This window comes from Scatophagus argus, chromosome 6 (genome assembly GCF_020382885.2).
Source record: "Scatophagus argus isolate fScaArg1 chromosome 6, fScaArg1.pri, whole genome shotgun sequence".
Classification (NCBI taxonomy): domain Eukaryota; kingdom Metazoa; phylum Chordata; class Actinopteri; family Scatophagidae; genus Scatophagus; species Scatophagus argus.
Window position 1 is genome coordinate 5,547,340 of NC_058498.1, and position 26,742 is coordinate 5,574,081.

At 41.0% G+C, this 26,742-nt stretch overlaps 1 protein-coding gene across 4 annotated transcripts in view; it reads left to right on the top strand.

Moving 5' to 3' along the window:
* The window catches only part of lrp8 (low density lipoprotein receptor-related protein 8, apolipoprotein e receptor), a 154,964-nt gene that overhangs the window by 50,716 nt on the left and 77,506 nt on the right, over positions 1 to 26,742 (top strand). For all 4 annotated transcript variants that reach the window (XM_046390966.1, XM_046390967.1, XM_046390968.1 and 1 more), the window contains exon 3: positions 23,648 to 23,770. In XM_046390966.1, coding sequence (XP_046246922.1) covers positions 23,648 to 23,770 — 123 coding nt within the window. The remainder of the gene's footprint in view (positions 1 to 23,647; positions 23,771 to 26,742) is intronic.

Sequence of the window (26,742 nt, forward strand, 5' to 3'; positions counted from 1 at the left end):
TCCAGGGCCCATGTTAGGGACAGAGAGGGGGACAGCATTAATCTTAAGAGTTCAAGCCTATAGTTGTCACCCTGTGTGGGGTGGAGGGGGTGAGGGAGGTTGAGACACTGACTTAAAGGCCTTTAGTCTGAACAATGGCTGCTCTGTGTTTTGGAAAAAGGCGAGGAGTTCACCGTTCAGCCCTCCACATCCCTTTCCCATTGTACATTTTGACTCTTATTATTTTTACATTCATCTCTTGCCTTGCATTCAGCATCTCTGCAAGCACAGTTTATCTTTCATAGTGCTTTTTAGCATAATAGTCAATCTTCAGATTAGTATCTAGTCTCAGTAAGAGAGAAGAGTCATTTAAAGACATCTGAGACAAAAGTTACTTTCCCATGCATGCTGTTTTGTGTTTATAGCAGCAGGTTTTAGCTTAGATGTCATGTTTTAATATGTTCCCACAGCATCCAGACAATTTAGTTCTGCCAGTTTGACATGTCAAGATGCCAAAAAATGACAAAGAGAAACAAATAGTAAGCAGATGAATGTGACATCAGCAGCTCAAAGTCAGCCTGGACTAATTTTAGACCATCTGCTTTTACCACGAGATCTAACCAAGTTTCATTTGTGAAAGAGTTTCAGCCATTCTGAAAAATGTTCTTTTAAACACAAAAAGTAAGGTGTTCAGAAGGGATAGCGAAAGTGGGACCATTAAAATAAGAACAAAGGAATCATGCCTATGTCTCTAGGGAGAAACACAAATTCATAAGGCGAAACTGCTCAGGTCTCAACATTAAAGACAGGCTATTAAACTCAATGTTCAGGCAAGGGAAATGCGTCATGCGGTTTTCCTATCGGACAAGAGAAACTTAAATGTGACGTCTAATGTTATCTCAAAGTAAACTGCGCACTTTAGTTGAGTTGGCTACTGTTTTTACCTAGCGTGACATTGTTTCCACTAGTGCAGCCAATGAGAGCACATTTAAAACAATTAAATTCCATTTCTGCTAATATCATATTCTACCTCTAAATCCCTCTAAATCCCACACATTGGACCTTGAGAAAATAAGGTAATATATCTTTAAATGGCCCTACAGTGGATCGACAGGAGGGTTAACTTGTCGGGGGGCCGTGATGAACAGATGCAGACAAGATTTAAAAGAATAAAAAGTCTTTTTTTTCCCATTGTTACTCATAATAAAATTATACCATTCATTGGGCGGTCATGTCAAGCTACTCATTAATAATTCAACAAGTGCATTTCCACTTCCATTTATCACTAATTTTGTTATCGATTTTCCGCTTCAAGAGAGCATAAACATCTCATTGTGGAGGCGTTTTGATATCATTTGCCATTTGCGTCTAACTGTTCAAATTTGGTATCATTTGCATGTTGTTGGTGTGATGGAAATGCAACCTGCGAGAAAGGAAAGACAGTTAGTGAATGAGTGAACGTCATGAAAGGAGGGAAGAAGGGAGAGATAACCTCCAGACTGCCAATGAGGGATTATTCTTCCTTCTGTTAAATCAAAATTCCATTTCTGTTCCGCCTTCACCAGGTTTGGACTCTTCATCTGGCCCCTGACGCCTCCCAGTAATGCAATTAAGATCCGTAAGCTTTTCCAGGGAATAAACGGGCTGAAAGGGGGATTGTTCCATGCTTCACTGAAGTTGGGCAAATCCATGTGTGTGTGTATGTATGTGTGTGTGTGTGTGTGTGTGTGAGAGGGAGAAGATGGACTGATGGAAAGGTGGAGCAATGGAAGATAATGTGTCCCCTCTCTCCTCTTGTCAAACATTTCAAACACACATGAAGAACAAGTTTTTGTTGTATTCGTCTCCCTGCAACACACACACACACACACACACACACACACACACACACACACACACACACACACAGAGTCATTTCTCTCTCACTGCCACCTCCACTCCCACTGAAATGCTATTGTGTTGCCATAGTGTCAGCGTGACTTTTTGAACAAAACTTGATCCCTTCACGTTTCCCTCGAGCCAATTCAAAGCCATCATGGATGCCCTGCACCCGATTGCTTGTCAGTTTTGTTTATTTTTTAAACCATAACGTTGCTGCAGGCCAGTTTTGCACTGTTTGCTTAAGCTTATGTTTTAAGCAAAGTTAGTTGCAGGTTTTAGATTAGTAAAAGTGTGGGGGTGAGGAATATGGCCTTATGAACCGTATGGCCTCAGGTCAAGGAAACGGGGTTGGATATAGCAGAACGAGATGTCTGGATACCCAGCTTGATTTTAGGTCATTCGGATGCACATCTCAGCTGGTCTGTTTATGTGCTGTCTTTGATTTTTGGTGAGATATTTGATAATTTCAGCATTTATTGAAATGAAATAAAGTAGTGTGAAATAGAAATACTCAAGTACCTGCTACATAGTAAAGCACAGATGTATTTAAATTGTATTTAAGTAGTGCGTTTAAGTAAATGTACTTACTTACTTTCCATCACTCATTTTATCACACTTGTATCCGGAGCTGAATGTCGCCTTTGCACAGCAGTTTATTTGCATAACTTGCTTGCTGAAGTGAAGTAGTTCAGTTGATGTGTATTTCCACATTCAGGTGCTGTGGGTGTATTAGCTTTTCTGGTCATAACTGTGCTTACCTTATTTCTGGAGCGGTGTCAGTTTTATTTGCTTTGGCATCTGTTATGTAAGAAAAACATTGTATTTCAAGCTCACTGAAGTGCTAGGCTCTTGAAAGAGCCTCAGACAGACTGTTTCACTGGCTTCTACATGAAATAGGATAGCAGGAAGTGGCAGCAAATAGACATTAAATGTTACCAAACAGGCAGCATCCTCAACCTCTCCATCTCATCCACAGCAACTAGACTCCGCCATGTCTTTGTCCTCATACTCAACCTCACACTACTGCAAGCCAGGAAAAAAATAATAAAAGGAAACAAAGTCTTCTCTTACATAGGTCACAATTTAATGCAGTTCAGGGCTTGTTAAAAATGTGTTGAAAACAGGGTCTCACACAGTACGTGTTGGAAGAGTTTTGATTAGGGATGCAATTGGATTTTCCTCCCTTCTGTCGTCTTTGCATGCTCTGCCCCAGATTTGTCACTTTGCCAGCATTGTTGGTTGTTTTGTGCGTTCAGCAATGGCGTGGGCAGTGCCGAAGCAGTGTTGTGGTGCGATTGAGAAGATAATTGGCTTTTCACTGAAGCAGTTTTATGCTGATGCAATTGAACCAGCGCACAGCGTAAAGGTTAGGGTGATATTAGGCCCCATACAAATGAGAACAGGACAATACACACTGAGGCAGATGTCAAAGCCAATCTCTTCTTTCAGCCTAACTGGAGGGAATGTGTGTGTGAGTGTGTGTGGCACAGAGGTTTGTGTACTCTGCTGAGAGAGTTGGGTCTTTTACGTGGAACAAATGGAAAAAGTCAGTGGGGTGTTGAGTATGTTGGAGCCACCCATTTATGAAACTTCAGTTCACATTAAAAGACATTTGCCTGCAGTCTGCAAACAAAAAAAAAGAAAAGAAAAAAAAATGCATAAAAGCTAATAACCTCAGAACTGAGTATATGTGCACGCAGACATGAATTAATCCAATTAGTTCTAGTCCAATAATAGTTAATTACCCAAAAGAACAACAAAACTCTATGATAATTGAATTGAAGTGAGTGATAGAGCCAAAACTAGCTGGTTCCAGTTTCTCAAATGGAAGAATTTTCTGCTTCTTTTTGTAATTTGGACTGCAGGTGAGAAAAAGAGGCAAAGGGTGGGGGGGCTTTTGGAGCACCACCTTTAGAGGTACAATGTGTTTTACAAGATGTGACAGCCTGGGACTAGCTGGTTAGCATGCTAACTTCAGTGTCGGTCCAAAACAAAGAGGTCTTTGACGTAACAGCATGAGTTTATTTATTTTTTTAATTTATATACACACATTCCTGCGCTATAATGTTAGACAAATTTCATGCCTTCATCATATTATAATAACCATCTAAACCATCTCCATGACAAATTAGTGGACAAAGTGAAGAAGGCCGCCTTCTAATCAACCTTGTGCTAAAATTCTGTTTATTTAGAATTCATTGGAAATCGAAAGCCTTGTGATGTGCGATTACTTTTTTCTCGCTAAAACATTAGAAATCTAACAGTTAGCTGAAGATAAAAATAAAAATAGTCATAACATAACATAGACATGTGAACACACCCTAACTCTGCTATGTGGTTCACACCCTCACATAATACCACAACCTCCATCTCCCACATGAATGTACTGTTTTTCCTCTTTTAATGATAAATGTTCAGTAATTCAGAGCATTGCCTTTCCTCTTCTCTGCCTCTTGGCGCCTTTGTGTATGATTGTATGTTGCTGTGCTCAGCTCTGTGGCAGTGAGCTATGGTGCTATGGCCAGTCTCTGAGTGCCTTTGGTTGTAGTGAGGGAAATCAACTGTGGCAGAGCTGTAAATTATTCCTCTGGCGGGCTAAAGGGGCCCGAGCCCACACACGCTCCTGTCCGCTATACCTTTATCAGGGCCCGGTCGGTTCCTATGGGCCCTTTATCCGTCAGGTCTGAAAGGACCCAGCCAGGCAATATCAATGACATGGACCACAAAGGGAGGTTGTTTAATGTGCAGGGAGAGAGAGAGAGAGAGAGAGGGAGAAGATGGACAGAAGAAGAGAAAGGAGGGTGAGCAGGGATATCCTGTTGGGAATAACAAGAAATCTTTACATTTTTATTCAAACAATGAAATAAAATTGGTTAGCGTTTGTTTTCCGTTTTTGAAAGATTTGAAAATTGTGACAGAAAAATTAGGTTAAGAAAAGTCGCTGATTTATTAATTATTAAGTAATTGATTTATTAATATTAATTAGTTGATTAGTTGATTTATAGAAAATTTGTCAAGAATTTGATTATCAATTAATTTATAAATTATACATCAAGCAAAGGTACCAAAAATGCTCTGTTTACAGCTTCCACAAATGTGACAGAAGACACTTTTTCTGTTGATTATCAGTGTAAATTTAATATCCTTTGACTCCTCATTTGACAAGAAATAATTACACACAGCAGGCTTCAAATCTGTTATTAATCAGTGGTGCTCTGAAACAGTTTCAGTGATGCTTATGTTGCCGCTTACACAGATTTGATGTCTGCTTTTCTTCACTTGTTGCAAAAGCTCACTTTTTCATGACTTAAGATTCAACTGTCAAAACAGTTTCCTCTAGTCTGTTTCGCTCTGTTTGACATGTTCAGATCCAACATTTCACACTTATGATTCTAATAGTAAAAAAAAATAAAAAGAGGGGTTTTCAGTTTGAGGCACATGTTTACTCCGTACTAAAAGGAAGTCCACAAACATTTTGTTTTTTACTCTCCAAAGGCATTACAAAAGATCCTAAACACACCTTGAAGAAATTAAGGGGGGACCTTTTCTTTACTCTGTCCCTTAGTTTTAAGACTGTGCAGCAATGTAAAAGCGATCTTTAAAGCTTTGTTTACATGGTAGACAGGCCTCTGCTGTCTCGTCCCCCTCAGCCGCGCTCCTTCACCGCCTGAAAGAGGACTTCCTTGCATTCTGATGGCAAGCCTGTCAGTTCGTGAGACTCTAAAGAATACTAATCAGCAAGGCCTCCTACGTATGCAGACTCTATTCAGTCAAGGATGGTAGAAAATAACAGGAGACATATGATAAATGGTCGGCCCCATATTGCTCTTACTTATTGTCTAGTGAGAGCCAGACTTAGAAGCCACAGCTTATACTGCAGCTCTTGTGTTAAGTACACAGTCCAGGGGCCACTCCAAAGACCTTTCAGGGTATCCACTGGACAGCCAACAGTTGGATTAAAATGAATTAGTTTTCATCCAACAGTTATGTAACAGACTAACTATACTACACACTATTTTTTTTTGTAAAAATGGAGAGATAAAAAGAGGAAGCTGTTGATGATTAGAGAAGTAAGAACAGAGTCAGAGAGAAAGAACAGAAAGCAGAGAGAAATTAAACCGAAACTGAACTTATTTTTTTTTTATTATTTCAGTCCTGAAATAATTAACAAATAAAGTACATCTTTGCGTTCCAACAGCTCACTGAAATTTAACTAATCTTGATTGCTCTTGTGAAAGAACAGAAACTCAAATTCAAAAGCACTGCAAGCAATTAGATCCTCAGTTACTTCCGTGGAACCATGAGCACCTATGCTGCCACTGGCCACTGAGCTTCTTGTTTCTGTTGCTTGTCCTTTACATTTCTTAAACATAGGCAGTAATGCGGACAAACTTAAACTCCCAAATATAGCATTACCATTAAACAGAGGTCTCCTGATTTAGATTGTGAGTAAAATTGTGCTGATATACAGTGAACAGTGTGTTCAGCAATGGCAAAATTCAGTTTCTGAAATACTGGTAAATGTGACAAATTGTATTTCAAGTTGGCTGTTATTCCACTCACTGGCTCCTTCCTCAGCCCAGGAAGAATCCAAGTGTAAAGCTTAGATCAGCTTACAAGCCAGCCAGGGTTTTGGGTGGTCAAATGGGTTCAACAAATACCCCCCAGTGCCTGGCACAAGCTGTACAGAACACAAACATACTCGCACAAACACACACAGAGGAATTAGAAAACATAATTGCCATCCAGGGAGAACTATCCAAAAATGCTAATGTGGTGTGTGTTTGACCTCTTTGCTCAGCCCACATTTTAAAAGCATCACCAGAATACTGAAAGACAGTCTTGTATAAGGTTAAAAGCTCTGCTGTTATCACACTAAGCCAGAGAGTTCAGGCCGTCTTCCCTTTCAGTAGCTGGCGGTAAAAAAGAGAGGTGAGAAAAAGAGAAGAAAATAACGGAAAATGCACCTGAAATATGAAAGGCAGCTCTTGTACACACACATGTGCACACCTTGGCAAAGGGCAACTCCATGCACAACCCTTTCCTTTCTTTGTGTCTCTTTCCCACACATAGACACAGACACACCCTTCATACTTACCTATATTAACCCTCCAGCAGGGATGTCTTTCATAGCTGTTGCCCAGACTAATTTGGAGCACGGCTCGCTACAAACTTCCCTGTGGGATACTGGATCAAAACAGAGCCAGTGGGAAGAGATCTGGGCCTAGAGGGGTGTGTGTGTGTATGTTACTGCAGATGCACATGCCTAGTATGTGTGCAAATGGATGTGTGTTGTGAGTATTTGAATGGATGTGTGTGCTCACCTTGCATTTTGTCTAAGAACTGTCAGTTACAAACGGTGAAGGCGGACAGAGGATGGGGGTGTTCCTGACAGTTCTAGCCAAGGAGCCAGCATTTCCATTTTGTTCTCTGGAAGCCGAGTGTGAAACTTTGATGAAGAGCAATTTGCATCTCTGGATGGCTATGAAGAGGTCGGCTTTGTCCGCCACCATCGAAAAAGCAGCGCCCGCACACTGCTGGCTCCAAAACCTGCCCACCCCACCACCAACCAGCACCCACCCTCTGCCCTTCACCCACCGCCCTCCTGGCATTGCTTATTGGCTGCTTTCGCCCAGTGGCTATTTCACCATTGTGTTGTATGGCCAAGAGCACCTGCTGAGAGCCCTTTCATCGACCCTCTCTGGGGTTTTTCAAAGCAATCCAAGGGCACCCCCCATGTTCAGCACACAAACACACCTAAAATCAGACATATAGGTGGAGACAGATGTGGAAAACATGCACCGATCTGATATCTGGGCAGTGTCTGGAGACATGTTAAAAAACATCATTAGTCTCCAGCGTAATGAACATGAATGGGAGGAGCAGCCAAAAGGTGAATACCAACCACCTCTTCTTGCTCAAATGCACTAATGCATTCCGTTTTGTAAATTCCACATGATCTTTGAAGAGAAAATGGAAGAAAGGTTCCCCACTGTCCCATGTATTAAAAATGAACAAATAGTCCCCTGTGACTGTCTGTTGAACCAGGGAAACCGTTAATGAAGGGGGATGGTGTGAGAGACTGTCTAACGGGAGAAGACGGTGTGGTTAGGGATTTGTATGTGTGTGTGTGTGTGTGCATGTGTGTTTGTGTGGAAATGGGGCTGAGAGTGTCTGGGTTGTATTTGTATTCCAGTGGCCCGAGGTATCCGTGGATACACCTAGGTTACTGGGAAGCATGCAGAAGGAGGAAGTGGGAAAGCGGTTATTTCACAAACTTGCCCCTGATACCCACGATGATTAAAAAGAACCACACAGTGAAAGGTAACTTCAGGTCACTTGTGTCCAAAACATGCTCATCCTCATAGATTTGTTTTGTGGAACAGTTTTTCTCTTAATTCTGTGCGTCGCCTGAATTAATTAATGAAAACATTGCTGAAAATGTAAGAAGGAAACCACCGTCCTAATTCCCTGTTGTAATTTAAAATAATTATCCACAAGACAGGAACTTGAAAGGAATAAATCTCTCTTGTTTTGTAAATGTCTGAGCTGTTTTCAACCAGCAGATGCCTGCAGATATCAAAGAATCTACTTATAATATTTTACTTTGCCATTATTTTTGAACAAAATTATCATAATGTATCTGTGTGGGTTTTTCAGGTATTATTGACCAGTAATCCTTTGCTCATGTGTGGCTGCTGACATTTCTAGCTTGAATACATAACCGACACAATGTATTTACAGGAAATGCATCCCACTCCAAGTCCCCTGAATTAGAGCAGAGGGAACACTGATGTAGTGGAAAGTAACAAGCAACATTAACCTAGGGCCGTCAACAAGGGATGGAATAAAAATTCAAGTAAATCACAGTGATGTGCTTTGGGTGTTTTTCCTTGATCTGGACAGGTATAACAGCCTGTCAGACAGCAGAAGTAAAGACGACAACAGCCAGTTGTGTGCTGGCTCTCTGCCGCTGCTCTGGTGGTGGTTGTGCTCACACACTGGACAGCTGCTTAGAGCAGATCCCACGGTGGAGATAATGGAACAGACTTTAGGATTTGTTTTACTAGAGTCAATAACAACAATGCTCATTATTCGTAAGTGCAACAAAAGGAGGCGCGTCTGATCAATTTATCAAACACCTGTGGAGTGAGCGCAATACAAACCTGCAGAAATGCGACATCTTTGGTCGCTCTGCCAGCAGTAATTTGCCAGCCCTCTTTATCCACACATGCACACACGGCCTCCTTGCTAAAGTGCTGGAAGTGAACTCGAGTCCTCCTCAACAACCGAAGAAATTGTTGACACAGAAGGTAACACGATGTCAGTAAGACACACAAGTGGTTTGGATATTAAGATGTTCTGCAAGATATCAGTCAGTGCCAACCTAGAAGGGAACCTCTACAGATCCTTTCCCAACACCTGAGTTCGTTAAATGTTTACCTAAGCCTTGTTTGCAGTAGTTGTGCAAACATGTCTTGGTATCTTCAGGCTTCAGTCGTTATTAGGATACACTTTAAACTGGCAACAAATTATATATCATGATAAATATTCATACTGATCAATATAAAAAAAAAGTATTGTGATCATCTTTTCTGCCATGTCGTCCAGCCATACTCTAGAAGCTACTTGCCAAAATGAAAATTCAGTACACAGTAAACAGCATTGATACGATTTGCCACCACTGTTCTGTAGTGTGTTATTTGGTGATCTTGAGGTTTAAAAGTGCCAAAACTTCCATTATACATATTAAATAAAGAAATCACAGGCCCCTCACAGCAGTCCCACTAGATCAGATGTCATGAGATTACAGCAGGCAGACGAGACCATTTTTCCATCTTACAAAGTATGATGATTCATATGCCGCAAGAAAGGCTGTGTCAAACGGTTCCTTTCTTTCTTCCCTCCTAATGTTCCCAAATCAAGCAGCTTTGTGGGTCAATGAAAAGAGCTTAGTCATTGTGTAATTTCATTCATGCAGTCGACGATGATGGGACATGCAGGCCTCAAAGGGATTAGCTGAAAAAACATGATTACGCTGACAGCGTAAACCTGCTTGAAACACCAGTGGTGGAGGGTTAGGGTTCGCGTTACTGACTCACAGCATTGGTCATGTTACCTTTGGCCCTGCTCTGGAAAGGTCACTTTGACTCCTTTTACTCATACTTTGCTTTCAGTTTATGATGCAAAATCTAGCTTGAAACTAACACACGGAAATGGAGTTTTCTGTTTGTATCTGGTGATTTTAGCAAAAGCAGAGAGAAGAAACTCATATTAATAGAATGCAGAATCTGAAATGAAGTATCTGACGGCAGAATCTGAAATGAAGTCTTTGTGTTGGCCACAATAGTTAATCTCACTGTGTGGAATTGCTTTATAATGCTGCCTTGTCAAAGACAGTTGCATTGGCAAATTTGTGGTTAATGCTTCCAGAAACAAAAAAAAAGGAAAGGGACAGTCAAAACCATCATTATTAGCAAAGGCATAACATTCCTACATTAAAATGTTGTATGTAGACAAGACCTTTATCATATGTTTTGTTGAGTTGGCTACTCAGAGAAATCCGTAGTGTCATTTAATGTTATGGTGCATCTCATCTGATCGCCTGTCGGTGGTCCCCTTTGTCCCCTGTGGTTGTTGTAACTTTGGGGGAAACAGGAGACACACCGGATGGCAAATCAGAGAGTGAGGGAGGAAGTCGGTGATCCAGCGAGCTTGTAACTTCATTGTTTATTATTGTTTGAATTGCTCAGTCGTGATGGACCACATTTTCCCGGTTGTTTAAAAGTGGAGACAACCGACATGGTCCCACGCTACATGGTGTCATCAATCTACACCTTTTGTCATTGTTTTGATTGAGAGACCCCAGAAATAACATAGCGTGCGTTTAAAAAGAAGCAGAAATAGTTCTTATCTTTAAAATCAATTTAAGACAAAAACATCTTTTAAACTATTGCGTATTTTGCTGCTGTATACTTTCCATTGCCTTTAATTCGGTCATTTTTCTCATCGATTTGCAACATGCAGACAGATACAAGACTAAACCCTTGTCTTCTGTCATTGTCGAATCAAGTCTATAGACACACATACAACATATTCTATCACAGCGTCACATTCAGATCTTTTTGTCTCCTTTAGGTTCCTCCCAATGGGAGTTTGTGATTTACTCAGAACCCATGCTACGATCTTTTCATCCAATAGGTGTTTTTTTTTTTCATTTATTTTTTTAATCAGCGATCACCAACAAAGCAGACAAAGAAAGGGACAACTGGCTGTTTGCCAAAGGGAAAAGAGGGGGCGGGAGGAAGGGAGGGAAGGCGGGCGGGAGCGAGTGTGCGATGGAGACAGGAGGGGAAGGGTGGAGAGGAACGCAAGAGGTGCAAGAGGAACGCATAAGGAAGGTAGAACGAATGAGCGTGGCAGGAAAGACAAAAGAGGGGTGGATGTGTAACAGAGTTTTGTTTTGCTGAGAGCCGAGCAGCACACAGAGAGAGGCAGGGTCGGGGTGTCACAAAAAATAATCGCATTCCGCCATCACCCGTGTAAGCTCTAAGCAATGCAAAACAGCAGGTTGTGATATTTTTGTCTATGTCACCTTGGCAAATATTTGTCCCCTCTCCTCTACCTTCTTTAAAGCAAAAACAAATAAGTATGCACAAACTGTACGCCGCTGAACAAGTAAACACCCACAGACGCACACATGCTCCAACTCCTGGTGACCTTTGTGGAGCTCTTTGTTGCTTCCAAGCGGCAGCCATTTGTAATTGAAATGAATTTTTTTTTTTGCTTGTCAGCAGCGGGAGAAATTTGTCCCTCGCCTTTGTCTGCGAATGCTCCGCAGGCTTTGTTTGAATCCCTACCGCAACCCCGTCTTCCTCTCCCCAGCCACTCCCTCCAGCGAGTGCTGATTTTTGATAATAAGCCCAGTAGTAATTTGTCATGTGGACCGACCAGCAGCACGCTGCATGTGTGCAGTTTGGGACTTGAATGGCGATGGTGGAAGTGCCGGGCCACGAGGGAGGGGGGGGGTACGAGGCTCACAGCAAGCGTCGATTCATACGGCCAGCAGGACCGTTGTTTGCTTGTGAAAGGCTTTCTCTTTTTGTTGTGGGATTGGGCTGCTGGAACGTCGCGTGTTTCCGCTTGTCGGTCAGTCTGTCACTTGCTGGAAGAATAATTACAGAACAGAGTTTATGAATTTTTATTTCGACGCTTGAGTGCGGCTGCCATGAACACATTAGTTTAAGGGCTTGGGATTTCCACGCGGTTTGTAATTGAAAGTTAAATTGCTGTAATCGTCAACGTAATGAATCATTTAGCAATTATTTGCTGATAAAGAAGAGCTGATAAATGGATTAATCGTTTTAAGATGTATGTTTAGACTGTTATTCAGCATGTCAGCTTACGTTTGAACACAGACCCAATATCTTCTGTCTTCATGCGGTGTTTTGCAAAATAGAGACTCAGAGTGCATATTATGGTGCATTGTGTGCACATTTGTGTGTGTGTGTGTGTGTGTGGCTAGCCACAAAGGGCTCAGACTAACTGAGGTTTCATGCAGTACTGTATATCCCCTCCCCCCATGCATCACACAGGTTTTATGGCCCCAGTGGGAGACTTCAGGCTAGAGTGTGCGAGTGAACGTGTCCCTTCGTGTGTGTGTGTGTGTTTTGTGTGTGTGTGTGTGCTGATACACAGTGCAGTCACCGGACCTGTGGTGGCTGGCTGCCCTCTGAAAAGGATTTTTGACTGTGTTGAGATTTTGCACAGATTCTATTAACCTGCACAATTACAGCATCTTCACAAATGGAAGTGTGAAAGTGGAACTGTTGGTGTTTTGTACATTCCTAACTAATGGGGCCATAGGATCGTTTATTTGTGACACACTTTGGCTGTCAAGTCCAATTTCCAATAAAATCAAAACATATTTATGATGTTACAGTATTCATTCGTTGGAGAGGCCCCTGAAAATATTCCACGGCTGCTTCATGATTTGCCCGTGATGACGGTCGGTCAAACGGCATTGATGGCGCCTGGTAAATGAAGAGCCATATAGGTTTTACACGTGTGGGGAGGAGCGGGCTAAAGGATTGTAAAGCTGATATCATTAAAACGATGACCCTGTCTAGGAAAGTGACCGTCTGATGAGATTGGTGCGTTGGAGTGGGATATGGGGGAGGGGATGGAGTGTGTGTGTGTGTGTGTGTGTGTGCGCGCTCATGTGTGTGAGTAACAGGGCTGGTATCAGTGTCTGAGTGTTTAATAAATCAATGCAGGTCAAGTCTGAGAGCCGGATGTCACTGAGATGGCCTGTTGTTCATTCTGGGCATTTGTAGTGTGTGTGTGTGTGTGTATGTAGCTGTGTGTTTTCTCTCTGTGCATATGTCACGTCTAATGAGAGGTACTGAAGCTGAGGGATATGTCCTCATAGGGTCTCAGGCATCTTGGAAAAGAATACCATTGCATACACACCAACCAGTAAAAATGCCTTTTATTATTATTATTATGGTTATTATTTTTCACTATGTAATTCGATGGTCTAGTCCTCTTTTCCTCCCTTAGGAGGACTTGTATATAGCTGTATATTGTACTGTGTTTACTGTACTTTGTAAATTGTTAATTTATTTTACCTTTATATTTTTTTGTAACTGTTTTTGCACACTTTTGCTTTTTGCACTCTTTTTCTGTTCTTGAGCTGCCGCCACAAGTGAATTTCCCCACTGCAGGATCAATAAAGTTCATCTTATCTTATCTTATCTTATTGCAACCAATTTTATGCAAACGAATATGATAAACAGAATATAAAACTTCTCTTTATTCTGAGACGGCAGTACTTCTAAATGTTTTGCTGCGCTGTCTGTTCTCTATTTTGACATTTAATTAAAAGGAACGTTGTTGAAATAAAGCATATTTCTGTACAGCATTTTCAACTTTGCATAGAGTGTCTACAAATGTAAAAGCTTACATAAACTTTACGTCAGTGATGTTTCATCCATTGTGCAATAGAAGATAAAACAGCAAAAGTTCACACTTATTTCTATGGAAATGTGTATTGTTACTTTAAATTCATCCTGTTCAAAACACGCTATGCCAGCCTCACTTTTGTTTTTTTTAGGAACTTGATTTGATTTTCTGGTGCTAGACAGAATCATCTGCCATCCAAGACTGATAGGCTTGATGTTGTGAAAACAAAAAAACAAGCCTGCCCCCCCTCTTCTCTTGTGTGCCTCGCCGTGTGCTCCCACAGTGGGCCCCTTTTGTGCTGCTACTTAATTAGCAGTCTCTGGAGCTAACGTACAAAGCGCCTGCTCTCTGATCTCACTGACGAGATATCCACTCATCCTCACCATCACAACAACAAATCCATGCACGTTTGTTTGTCTCGAGAGCTAGCAGAAAGCCCTCCAGGCACACGACGTCCAAAACAAGAAGATGGTCAGGAGAGGTGAAAAAAGAGTGAAAGAGAAAGGAATTATGATTTCCGATTATGGCAAAAGGGGAAAATCAGTTTGCGTTTATTAAATCTTTCTATCTTTGAGCTCCATTAATGACAACCAAGTGAGTTTTGGCGACGGGAGTGATCGCTTTTCTTGTAAAGACGTTTCATAAACAAAAGTGTTAGCTTTGCAGAGGACAGTGTTGATGGGGCACAAGGTTTGAAAAAAGAGAAGAAAGAGGAGAGATTAAGAGATAAATTATTCTGTACAGAACTGTAAGACAAAAGAGATTGTGATACTTTTCATCTCCTGACTTCCCATTATATCTGATTTGTTTCTAATTCTAGTCTTTGATCGTCACCGTAGCCCTGCGTCTTTATTTCATTCTCTTCATCTTTTTTTTTTCTTTTGCTATTGTCATGCTTGTTCCACTCCACTTCTAAGCTGCTTTGCCGAGCTGTAATGCCATGCTTATGTAAGGGGGAACGAGGATCAGGGACCCAGGATGTGACAGGATTTGGGAGGTCTTAGGCTTTGGCATGCGGGTGATGCAGACGCTATCGTTCTGGGAGTTCAAATCCAGAGATGTGGGAAAAGCACAGAGCCAAGAGGACAATGGCTTAACATGCCCAGAGTTACCGTTCAGCCGGCCAAAAACGATGGGGGGACACCATAACTGGCTATATTAATGGTAATTTTTGCATCTCAACCTCAAAGTCGCTTTTCAGTAAAGGTCTTTGCTGCCTCTCTGGCAAAATGATCATTCTGGTTTGATGGTGATGCAACTTGGACTCTTTCACTCATTTCAGCTTCATGCCAAACATGTAACAGAAGAAGAAAATGTTCTCTAGCACATGTATTTGTCAAGGTGTCAGGCGTACATTGTTGACTCCTCTTGACTTTGAGAGCAGGCTGCAGGAGCCACAGGGTGTTAGAAACCTGTGGCAGTCGCCTATCACAATACAGCCGTTACAGTCCAATTTACTGCAGTATGTTGTTTCATAGGCCTGTGCTGTTTGCATTCGAGCTAACAATATATGCTTAACTTCTTCCTTTCTCAGTCAGTGTTATTATGTCGGAGGTAAATTTGTTGCCATTAAAATCTGACAGTACAACACTTTGATCTTGCTGTCGGGGGTTTAAACGCAAACACAAAATGAGCCCCTGCTGCAAATCTTTCCATGTAAACTGTTATTTAATGATCTGTCTTTTGTTTTTGAGGATTGATACAGTATCACAAAAGAAAATATTGCAATACTCAAGTGTATTGTTATTTTTTCACCCCCCTAATATTATTCTGCACCACAGCCTCTCTCATCAGCTTCTCCTAATGTTAATCCCCATCACAGACGAGTGACTCATATGAAGGCTCTTCACATTTCTGTGTAAACTTAGAAGGCAGAGAAAGCAGTGCAATCTGTTTTTCTGAAAACGAGTAAACAGATGCAGACTTAAGCAGAAGTACAAACAGATTCGTGAGCACACAGACGCACGCCAGAGATTAACCTCTGTGAAGTAGTTGTTTATGAGCAAGAGCTGACAACTGTTAACTTCCAAAGTGTTTTTAGTTCCCTTGATATTATTTTATCCCATTTTGGAGGCGGCCCTTTTTGAAATCCTTTGGTTATGGCAGCTAGATGATGCGTTTGCTACGCTCCACTTTGTTTTTGCACAATTGCTTTTCATTTGTCAGATTATTTCACTAAAGCACGATGGCACCTGCTTGCCAGAGATTTCTTTAAATGGTTGGAAAGTAGAGGATTTCTCTGCTGACAGACTACTTTATTGGTCCCAGAGAGTAATTGTGTTGTTCCAGGAGTGCAGAATGTACAATAGAATTGATGAATGAATACCAATACTCCATTACTCTGGATTTCCAAACAATTTTTATAGGGCAAATATGATATCAGAAAAACACATTCATGAATATTATATATGGTAATATGAGATACATTTCAGCTGTAAAAGCACTCAATCTACATTTATTTATACTGTAGCATCTTGGCTATATATTCTGCATACTTAAAGTATGAAAAATCACGAAGAACAAACTATATATACACACACATACATACAATGTATATATATATATATGCATATTTCATGCGTGCTGTTAATAGCAAAGTTGCCATTCAGTCCACCACCGACTATCCACAGTCTGTATGGAATAACAACATACAACACTTACCACACTCACCGTGATGAACTCAGGAAAGTAGAAGACTCAAGTGCTTCCCAAAGTAGAGCTATTTCAGTTTCTTACCTCCATCTTTCTCTAACCCTCCAGTTTGCTTTAAGGTCCAAAACACATTGTGTACATGTCAGTGAATATATATGAATGAAATGGATCTTAGTTTTAAAATCACCATCATCTTTGTCACCATCTCTTTCATCTTCATCCCATTAAGCTTCAGGAGTCCTCCTTTAGCACTCGATGGAGCTGCCAGCCAGGCCTCACCCACCCTGTGCCTCCACCACAACCACCACCTCCCCTCCATTTCTGATCCACTTGTTTTTTTGTCTCAACAAACCCAGAGATGTCTTGCCCTCGACTCTCCTGTGTCCAGATAGGGAGATCATAAAATGGTAGCAAGCTTCTTTGAACTGGTAGGTGGTATTTGATGTGCTGTGAGGAGCATAATATATACTGTATTTGATCTAGCCTGCTGTTTGGATTGACGGTCCATGAGTTTTCTTCACATCTCCAGCCTTTGTAGTTTCTGTCGCAACCACACACACATACACACACACACACACACACCTGTGAGCGTGTGCATTCAAATGCAGGTGCAAAGGCACTTTCTTCGATTTTTGCCCCACCCTTTTTCTCTAATTAATGTAACACACACAGTATTTATTCATTCCTCTTTGATGATATTGAACATAAATGCTTAATGCCAGTTTTAGCCTCAGATTTAAGTTACAGTTACGATAGTTCAGCTTTGAAGACTTTGGGAAACTGTAAAGTTGTAAAAAGTTGTAAAAGTTTTGCTGCTGTTCGTGTACTGCTCACTGCCTGCCATAGCTGATATTTAAGTTACACAAATCAAAAAGTCAGACAGGCGAAAGTTATTACAGAAGAACAAAATGCATTCAGTCCCCTCCTGCTGCTCATTGGTTAACAATTAGTGTTGTTTTCACCTGCACTGTGCTCTGCTGTTGTATTCTGGTCTTTTCTACACTATATCTCTGTCTTCGCTGATTATTGGGAAAGTGGACAGGCCTTAAATCTCCTCACAGGACCAATATTATACTTGTCTACTTTACTCCATCCTTTGCTCTCTTTCTCACACATACACAGACATGGACAAAATTCATGGAGTATTCCCCACTGCCTTGCAGTAATGGTTCAACCTCGGCTTACTGATTAACGGACCCTTTCCCTGTGCTGACACGCTACGTTCTTTAGCTCTTTAGCCGATCACAACAATGTGCAGGACCATCTATTTCCTCTCCTCTTTCTTTGTCTATGTCCATTCGCTCTTACTCGGTTTCCTTTCTCGTTCTCCTCTCTTCACTCCTTTTACTCGATCACCCGTTCCCAGATCCTCCTTAGACTTGTTTACAGCCAGACATACTGTGCTGTTTTTTTTCTGCTCCTTTTCTCAGATGTTTGGTGAAAATGTACAGAGTTCTTAAACAAGATGTGTGCACCCCACCCGGTTGTACAGAATGTACAGTCACAGATTTCACATTAACTCTGCCAATTGAAAAGAACCCACAGTCTGGTGCTTCCTTCCTTTTTTAAAAATAAAATAACAAGACCTTAGTGTTGTGTTCCAGACTTTGATTGAATGTCACATAATTCTCTGAGTATTGTGGGAAGTAAATTAAAGTCTTTACAATCATCTTTTCATCTTTACACTTTGGATCCGACTACAGAAATTGTTTCAGGCACGTAGTGGTCAAAGTGTTTCTTCATTTTTGTAACCTGACTTTGGTTGCACTGGCGACTCAGACGGACTGTCTGTTACATGCCTATGGCTCAGTACACTTTGAAGCACTTTCTTGATCATTTTGACCATTGATTTTTCTCTTCTTGGTAGGGGTAGTGAATTCCAACGGGGGTATTTGAAACTAAATTATCTTGCCTGCTGTATGCGCATACCTCGGCTTTGGGTTTGGATCAAAATAGGGTCAGAGTTGGTTTGCTGGGGTTTGGCCTGCTATTATGTGGACGTAGCAAACAAATAGATTTTCCTTACTTTTAGGGATATGTGACATTTCGATAAAGGTCAGAGACATGAACAAAGGTAAACAAATACATTTCAAATCTACATATGCTCAAGCTGAGGTTGTAGCTCTCCATAGGTGGTCAATAAACACAGACTGTAAAATGGTGTGAATACTGCAAAAGCACAATTTCCTTTGCATTTTATCTGAATCCACCCTTTGATTTTAATCAGAGAACCCAAATGGTTCTAAAACCATCATGAAATTCAAAATGTCAAGATCTTTAAAACGGTCTGCTTTTGTCAATTCAAGAGCTAATAAGCAAAAAATTCTTCCTTTGTTCTCTTGCACTTGGGTCTTCAGCAGATTAAAAAGTGTCAATGTCTGACTTAAGGATGGTAAACAATCTCACTACAGCACCTCTTGTCTGTTTTATACTATTGTTGTTGGAGCAACTCAACGTTTCAGTGCCTGCAGTCAACAAATCCTAATTAGAAGCGACACTTTATTCCCGTGACTATTATTGTTTTCTTGGATGTTTTATTTCCATTTCCTTTTCACTGTGTGGGTGTGTGTGTGTGTGTGTAATGAAGTGTGTAAATTGAATGACTTCAAAGAAAACGCTGACCTTCACCTGTTCTCCAGTTGAACAATGGCATCCAAAATCATATCGTCAGGTGTACGTGGCGAAGAATCCTAAGAAGTGTCTAGTGTGTGTGTGTGTGTGTGTGTGCGTGCACAGGTCTGTGTTGTGTGGATGTGGTAGATGGCTATACGAACATGAGTAGGTCAGCTTAGTCCCTCATTGATCATGGGGGTCCTCAGAGTGTAAGCTGAATGTCAGTGGAAAATTAACACAGTCTGTCCGAAAATGAAAAGGTGGACAGCAGCACCCAGTAATCTGGACCTGTTGTGGCTCCACCTGCATGGTCACACACATGCATCTCTTTCTTTGTAATGACCCTATGAAGGTATATATTTATGTAAAGCATCGCTGGTTGGAACGTCCAATTGTCTAAAGTATCAGAAACTATAAAACACAACTTTCAAACACGATTCATCCTACAATCGCTTACATTCACACATTCACTTGGCTGAATGAAGCAGACATGGCAACATACCAAGATACATGTGCTAAAACTGTGGCAGAGTTTATTACAGAGCTTACAAGCTGCAGAGCTTGACACCAACCTGCCCAATTGCACATTGGCTCTGTGGCTAAATGTTTTATGTTTAAATGTTTTTACTTCACTTTGTTACTTCATGTGCATTCTACATGGTAGACAAATGATTAAGTAAATTAGCAAACTCAAATCAGTACAGCATAGCGTGTAAGCATAATAAATAGAAAATAAAGCTGATAATACTGACGCTAAGACTCGGATAAGATACGAGACCGTGATGGTGAAAATCAAAAGTGTACAATGTTAGCGATGACTCAAGGGTCTAGTGAGCAGCTCTCCTGGTGTTATTTCACATAAATATTAATCCCTTTTTCTATCTGAGTACAGAGGGCTAAAATAACATAACGTTGTGCTCGAAATCTGGAGGGGCTGCTTGGTAGATAAGGGTGTGTGTATGTGCACAGGATGTGTGTCCTAGAGCTTGTGCCCTCCACGTTCACTCTCAGCCTAAACCTGCCTCATAAAGCAGGTTTAGGCTGTTCCATATGGATGGTTCTCATATGTGACAGGTCTCGGCGCATCATAATGTAAATGTAGGCGGCTGTTTGTGTGTGCATCAGCAGCTCTTGAGAGGCATGTGAAAATATTTTTGCATGTAAAGACTTTTTACATAGTCCACATATTTTAAGGCTTATGACCACAAAATGTTTGTCCACCCTTTAGAGTGGATGTGCGTGGTGAACAACGTGAACTTTTAGGTTATCGTTGTTCATCTGTTTCTGTTTCTCCACAGTGTTGCTCTGGGTGCAAGCTCCTTTTTCCACTCATGTCAGCTCTCGTGTATGTTGCAGCTGAAAAATGAGTTTTATTTGCATGTTTATTTCATTACATGGGAGCATTCTTTTCAAAAAGTTGCACTGTGTACCCATCTGTGGGAAATCTTTCTTGCACTAATCACTTTTCATTCAGTATTCAAAACCCCAAATGACTCTCATAAACGTAATTTTTGGTTTTCAAGATGGATGATAATAGCTTTCCATAATGTGGTTTCTTGAAACTACTATTTTACTTATAATGTGAATGTCATTGTCAAAGTAAAGTGTTCTCATGTTCTCCAAAAACTGTTGGAGGAAATGGTTGTTTGCATTATTGGGTTTTTTTATTTTTAGTATATCCTTGTCAAGAGCCATGGTTGAATAAATATCAGAATAGTCAGTCATACTGGTCAGTTAGAAGCATATTTTATGTGCTCACAGAGGAAAAGCTGCCACTCAATGTCTTTGCCCCCAGGATAACAAGGGAGCCAAAGTCAAGGTGAATTATTATTTTCCTTTTTGTGCTTTGGATAAGAAGAGATATGAGTTTAGCTTTGCTGGCTCCAGCATTTTAATTAATTCTTTTGAGTCTGATATCTTGTAAGCTGGCCTGTCAGCTGCGCCATTTGGCATCCCCAGCTGAATGAAACAAGCTGAGAGGATTATGATGACCAGTGACAGGAAATGTGACATGAAGTTGAAGGAAAACCCTCATTTGTGCAAGTCTGATATAAGATACTCTGTCTGATAATCTACAATCTTTGCGTGGCTGCAGCTTGCTCTTTTATCAGGCTGTAGGCAGAGATGGAGGGAAATGTGAAAAAAGGGAGGGTGGACAGTAATAGATGGGATTCATGCTAACATGCTTTAAGGAAGGAGGAGGATTTATTCCGACCGTTGTGAAGACAGATGTCATTACACTATCCCCCACATCAACAGTCTCTTTCACTCTTCTCTAACGTTTCACTGCCCCTTATTCCCTGTCCTCTCTCCTCTTTCTATTTACCTTTGTCTCTTGCTCTGACTAGTCTGTGATCCCTTGGGACACAGTTTTCATTTATTCTGGGCCTACACCTTCTTCAGCTCCTTGCTTTTAACACCCCCCTTTTCTTTTCCTCGCTTTACTTGGAGTCAGTACTCTACACTGGTGAATATGTGGCTGTCTCTGTCTTTTCTTCAATCCACCATACATTATTAACCATATAAATACGTTGAGATATCCATATTGAAAGCATCGGTCCCCACAGCCGAGATGCTGTCAAATCCTCGAGTACATACTTTATTATTATGACTCCCACAGGTGCTATCAGTCATAACACCTTTTTACCACACATCTCAGGACATCCGAGGCTACACACATAAACAACGAGCTAATAAGCTGGCTAGCTCTCCCCTTACTAAGTAGAATAGGACTGTATATAACATAGTGCCAGGGTTGGACCAATACCTGTGTAGCTTAGCAGTTTACATCTGTTCTCTAGTGCCATTCTGCTAAGCTCTTGTAAAAGCAAAACATGTGGCATTAATCACAGGGTTCTGATTTCATATTGAACAGCAAATACCCAAGTTTAATTTTCCACTAATTTGCTTCTCATTAACCACTTACAATGAACCTGGAATTAATAGTTGTTTTAGTGGTAAGATTTGTAAATATTTATTTTGAAGTATTGGAAAATTGTATATTTTTGTATTAAACATCAAGTGCAAAGAGCTTGACTTTGTTTTATGGATCAACGGCTTTATTGTGGTGTGCCGTAAGTGCTTATGTAAGAGAAGAATGAATGTTATAGTTTTGTCAGTTATAACCTGAAAAATCTGATAACCAAAACATTGATGCTCTGCGGGCTTATGCTAAGCTAAACTAGCTGTTTGCAGGCTACAGCTTCATATTTATTGCACAGATAATGCATCTCCTTTTTCATCCAAAACTATCAGCAAGAGAGCGAATTAGCATATTTCCCTAAAATATCAACTTGTTCCTTAAGATGTTAATAGGATGTCTTTTCATCTCAGGAAACCCACATAGCAGCCATGTGCTCTAAAAGTTCAAAATCAAAAAAGTGAATGGCACACGCAGCAAAATGATCGTCAGGTTGTTATCGCTGTAAACTAGTTGAGTCTACCTTGTCTTTTTCTTGGTTTCATATTTGTTTGTTTGTAGAGATCCATCTCATACTGTAGTTGAAGCTATGAATGATGCTGAGATGTAATGACAGCTGATTTAAACGACGGGTCGGGGAGTTCAGGTTTCACTTCAGGCTCGCGTGAAAGAAGATGGAACGGTAACAGTCAAAGTTACTCTGGCTACTCTTCCGAAGAAAATCACCCCAACACAAACACCACCACCAAGCACACATACACACACATTTTTGCCATTTGTCAGCCCCTTTCTCTGCACTGTATATTTCATCATGGTGAGGCAAAGGCATTGCTAACCAGGGAAGCGAGTGCTTTCTCATGTTCAACGGCTTTCGCTGTCAAAGAGAGGAATTTTTTTTGGTTTCTTTTCGTGACGGGCTCCAGTGCTTCAGTTTTCTGCTTGCTTGGAGAAAACGAGTGGACAAAAGCCCATAGGCATTCACTTATAATCTGTTTTTTACTGAATTTATTCCTCAGGTGATATTTTAAATCTTTCCCAGGTTGTCAAATGTAATATGCTACCATGACCAGACCAGCTCCGTGCACTAAAAATCACATTTCAGAAGTAAACTTACCTACCCATGATACTGTAATTAAATAACAAATCTGTTTGGTCCTCATGAAAAGAATTTCAGCAATATATTCCAAAATGTCAAACATCAATATGGATACAGCAGGAGGTCGAGGACTGCCATGTTTCTACAGTAGCCCAGAACAGACGAATCAAACCCTGGCTTGCTCCCTTTGTTTGTATCGGCCACCGCAGGGGAAGCTGTTAAGTTGTTTGCAATCTGCAAACACACCACTAGATGCCACTAAACCCTACACACCGGACCTTTAAGTGGATTATTAAAATTCCATACTGTTTCCTGGCTTTTCGCTGCTTTAAACTTGTCAATGCGAAAAAACGAACAACAGCTTCTGCAAGTGTTGTCCTCTTGTCTCTATTCATGCATTAACATTCTGTGTTTCGGATAGTTTGTCAGATTAAATATAAAGTGTAATATCAATGGCTTGCAGATAGTAGCAGCGGATGCTGAGCCACTTGTCCTTTCTTTGAGACATACAGTAATGTTGCACATTACCTTTGTCTCCGCAGCAAAGAAGACATGTGCGACCACAGACTTCACCTGTAAGAATGGGCAGTGTGTTCCTGCTAGGTGGCGCTGTGATGGAGAACCGGAGTGTGCAGACGGTTCAGACGAGGCTGATGCCATCTGCAGTAAGTAGCCACACAGACACACACAAACATTTATGGAGGGAGGTCACACTCCCCTCAAATGTGTTAAGTGTTAAGTGTGTGTCTTTGTGTCAGTCCATGTCCGATTTTTGTTGACTGCACCATTAGACGCAGGACACCCATACATGGTTTGATGATGACAGTGGAGAGCAGAGGAGTAGACAACATACTCTTTCATACTATTTACACAAAACATACTTGGAAATGTGAGAATTAGAAATCCTCGTGTCTGAATCTCACCAAACTGACTGTGGCACAAGAAAAGATTTTCTATAATTTATGTGTTGTGTGCAGGTACTGCCGCTGCCCCTTCTGTAGAACTAACAGGCTTTTTCTGCAAATTCTTAATGTGAATTGACAAATTCGTTTCTGTGGAGGACAATTCAGCCAATAGAGCTAAAATCTACAATGAACTAAGTCTGTTTATCTGTGTCAGGGTATTTCTGAATCTTGAAAAATGCTTGCAAATAGTCTGAGCGATCAATTTGAGATGCCTTTGGAAGCAGGAACTACTGAGCATGAAGTAATGCACGTTAGCAACCATGAGATCATTTGTCAGCATTGAGATACTGGAAAACATCAGCTTAGTTGACTTTAAAGCTTATGTTCTCAGCATACACGGGTGTACGGGTGAGGTCGCATGCTGCTGCAATTGTAAAAACTCTGTGATTGACTGTGATTATTGATTTTTTTTAATCAGCATAGGCAATCTGCTATTCGGAGTCGAGGAACTGGACCACAAAGAACTGTGATGAGTGTGAGGACGGGTGGGGAGGTTTTACACAACGTATGTGTTTTTGTGTGCTTGGTTTAGAGGATGAAAATCAGGAAGAAAGCGATGATGACACTGAAGAAGTGTAGAGTGTAAAGACTGACACTGGAGGTTTAAAAGGATTTGGAAGATGTGAACACTGGGAGTTTATTTGGATGGAGGACTGTTAACTGACTTTTGGAAATGTATGGTGGGAGTTGAATTGATATTCTACATAGAAACGTTGCAACTTCATGAATTTTGGAATTTTTTAATGTAGTTTCATAGTAAGAAAGGGTTGATGTTGAAACTATTAGTTAATGACTGAATGTGAGCAGACTTGGAAAATGATTTTATAATATCTGAAATATTCTGCTCTTCTGCGTCGTCCTATTTAAATCCAAATCCAAATTTCTAAAACCACGTTTTTGAAGACCTTGTTCACATCATCGAAACCAAAACACAGAATCCTCATTCAGATTACTGTGTTGGCACAGTCAAGGAACAACTGAAAAATATCAGGGTTTTCTGGTGGAAAGAAGGCCCCAATTTTACCATGAGAGAAGGTAGAATCAGCCAGCAGTCCATGCAGAACATCAAACTGGCCAACATACCAAAAACTTCACTGGCATTTCACGGGGATTCACATTTTAATCACACACACAACCAGTGTTTCCTCCAAAGGTAAGTCAACGAACAGAGCAGAGCAGAGCTAGAGGTCAGTCTCTCCATTCTCTCTTATCACAAAACTTTCCACATGGCTGTAACTGCAGGCCAGCTCCTATTTGCAATTTTTATTAACATGATTTTCAAAGAGGTGATCAAAGAGGCCTTTGAAGATTCTCTAAGTAATAAGTCTGATTGGGATAGGCTGAGGACGTGTGTTAGAGCGTGTGTGTGTGTGTACGTGCACATGACAATAAATGATATGAGTGTGTGTGCACCCGCATATGTGTGTGTGTCAAGCCAGAGTCAATGCTTGTATTTGGTATTCATCACAAGGTGAATCTGTAAATCATTTGATAAGATTAGTGGACTTGTGGTTAAGTCTCATTATGTCTAATCAAGGTCAAGCACTGTGAGAGCTGCTCTGACTCTCTCAGCTACATTGATCCTCACAGCTGTGTGTGTTTGTGTGCATGCAGCAAAATGTGTTAATGCTTTTGCATGTGCATGCTTTCGTCATATTTTACTTTCCAATTGAAAACATTTTTACTGATAATCCTATAAATTCCTGAAAAGTGAAGTTGCTTCATCAGTTTGATGTTAAAGTCCTGTATGTCCAGTATTGCCAGACTTAATTTAAAGTGGTAAGGTGAATGAGTGCCACAAGCCACCTGAGCAGCTTCGGATCAGCATTTCCCAAGAGATATTCCCTCCTTTGGTGTTTTGATGGGGATGAACAACACTGCGCAATACAAAGATGCTCTACTATTAACTCCTAAAGCCCTGCATGGAAGCATCTGAATTCGTTACGGCGACATGTAGATGGATGACGGTGGAAGTCCTCAGTAAGTGAGGGGAGAAGCATATCACCCAAGCTCTAGGTATCACCACCGCCTTTACTCATTTAATTTAATCTGATCAGGCTTCGTTTTCTTTACTTGTTTTGTGCTTTGTTCCTTGTTATTATCGCGCAGGTCCATCTATCTTTTCACCACTTCGCTATGTCCTTACAGCATCTGAACCAGCTCTCTACCAGCTCACCATCTTGTATCTTGTACCTCCAAGTCTTCCCTGCTGTATGTCCTCCACTTTCTGATCTGAGTTCAGTTTAAGTAATGCCTTTGATTGTATTGATTTCTCTGGGAGGGAATCGATGGGCTGATCCCTGAGACCTCTGGTTGACTGCTGATTAACTATGGAGCTCTGATGACGCCTCTGAAAGTACACACTCACTCAATCACACACACTCACACACACACGCACACACACACACACACACATGCACAGGCTCCTCAGGAACTGTCTGTAATTACACATCTGATAATGAATCCAGGCCTGGAGGGGATTCTGAAGAAAATGTCCAATCAGATGAGTTGAGGTATATGAATTAAAGGAGGTGCGTTTCTGCACACAATGTTCTTCACACATCTAAAGTGCAGGTATCATCTCTCAGTAGAAGTTGCGGCAGCATCATTAATAGTAATATTGAAGTCGACTGGATGTGGTTTACTTATACATGTGAAACATTCTCAGAAAG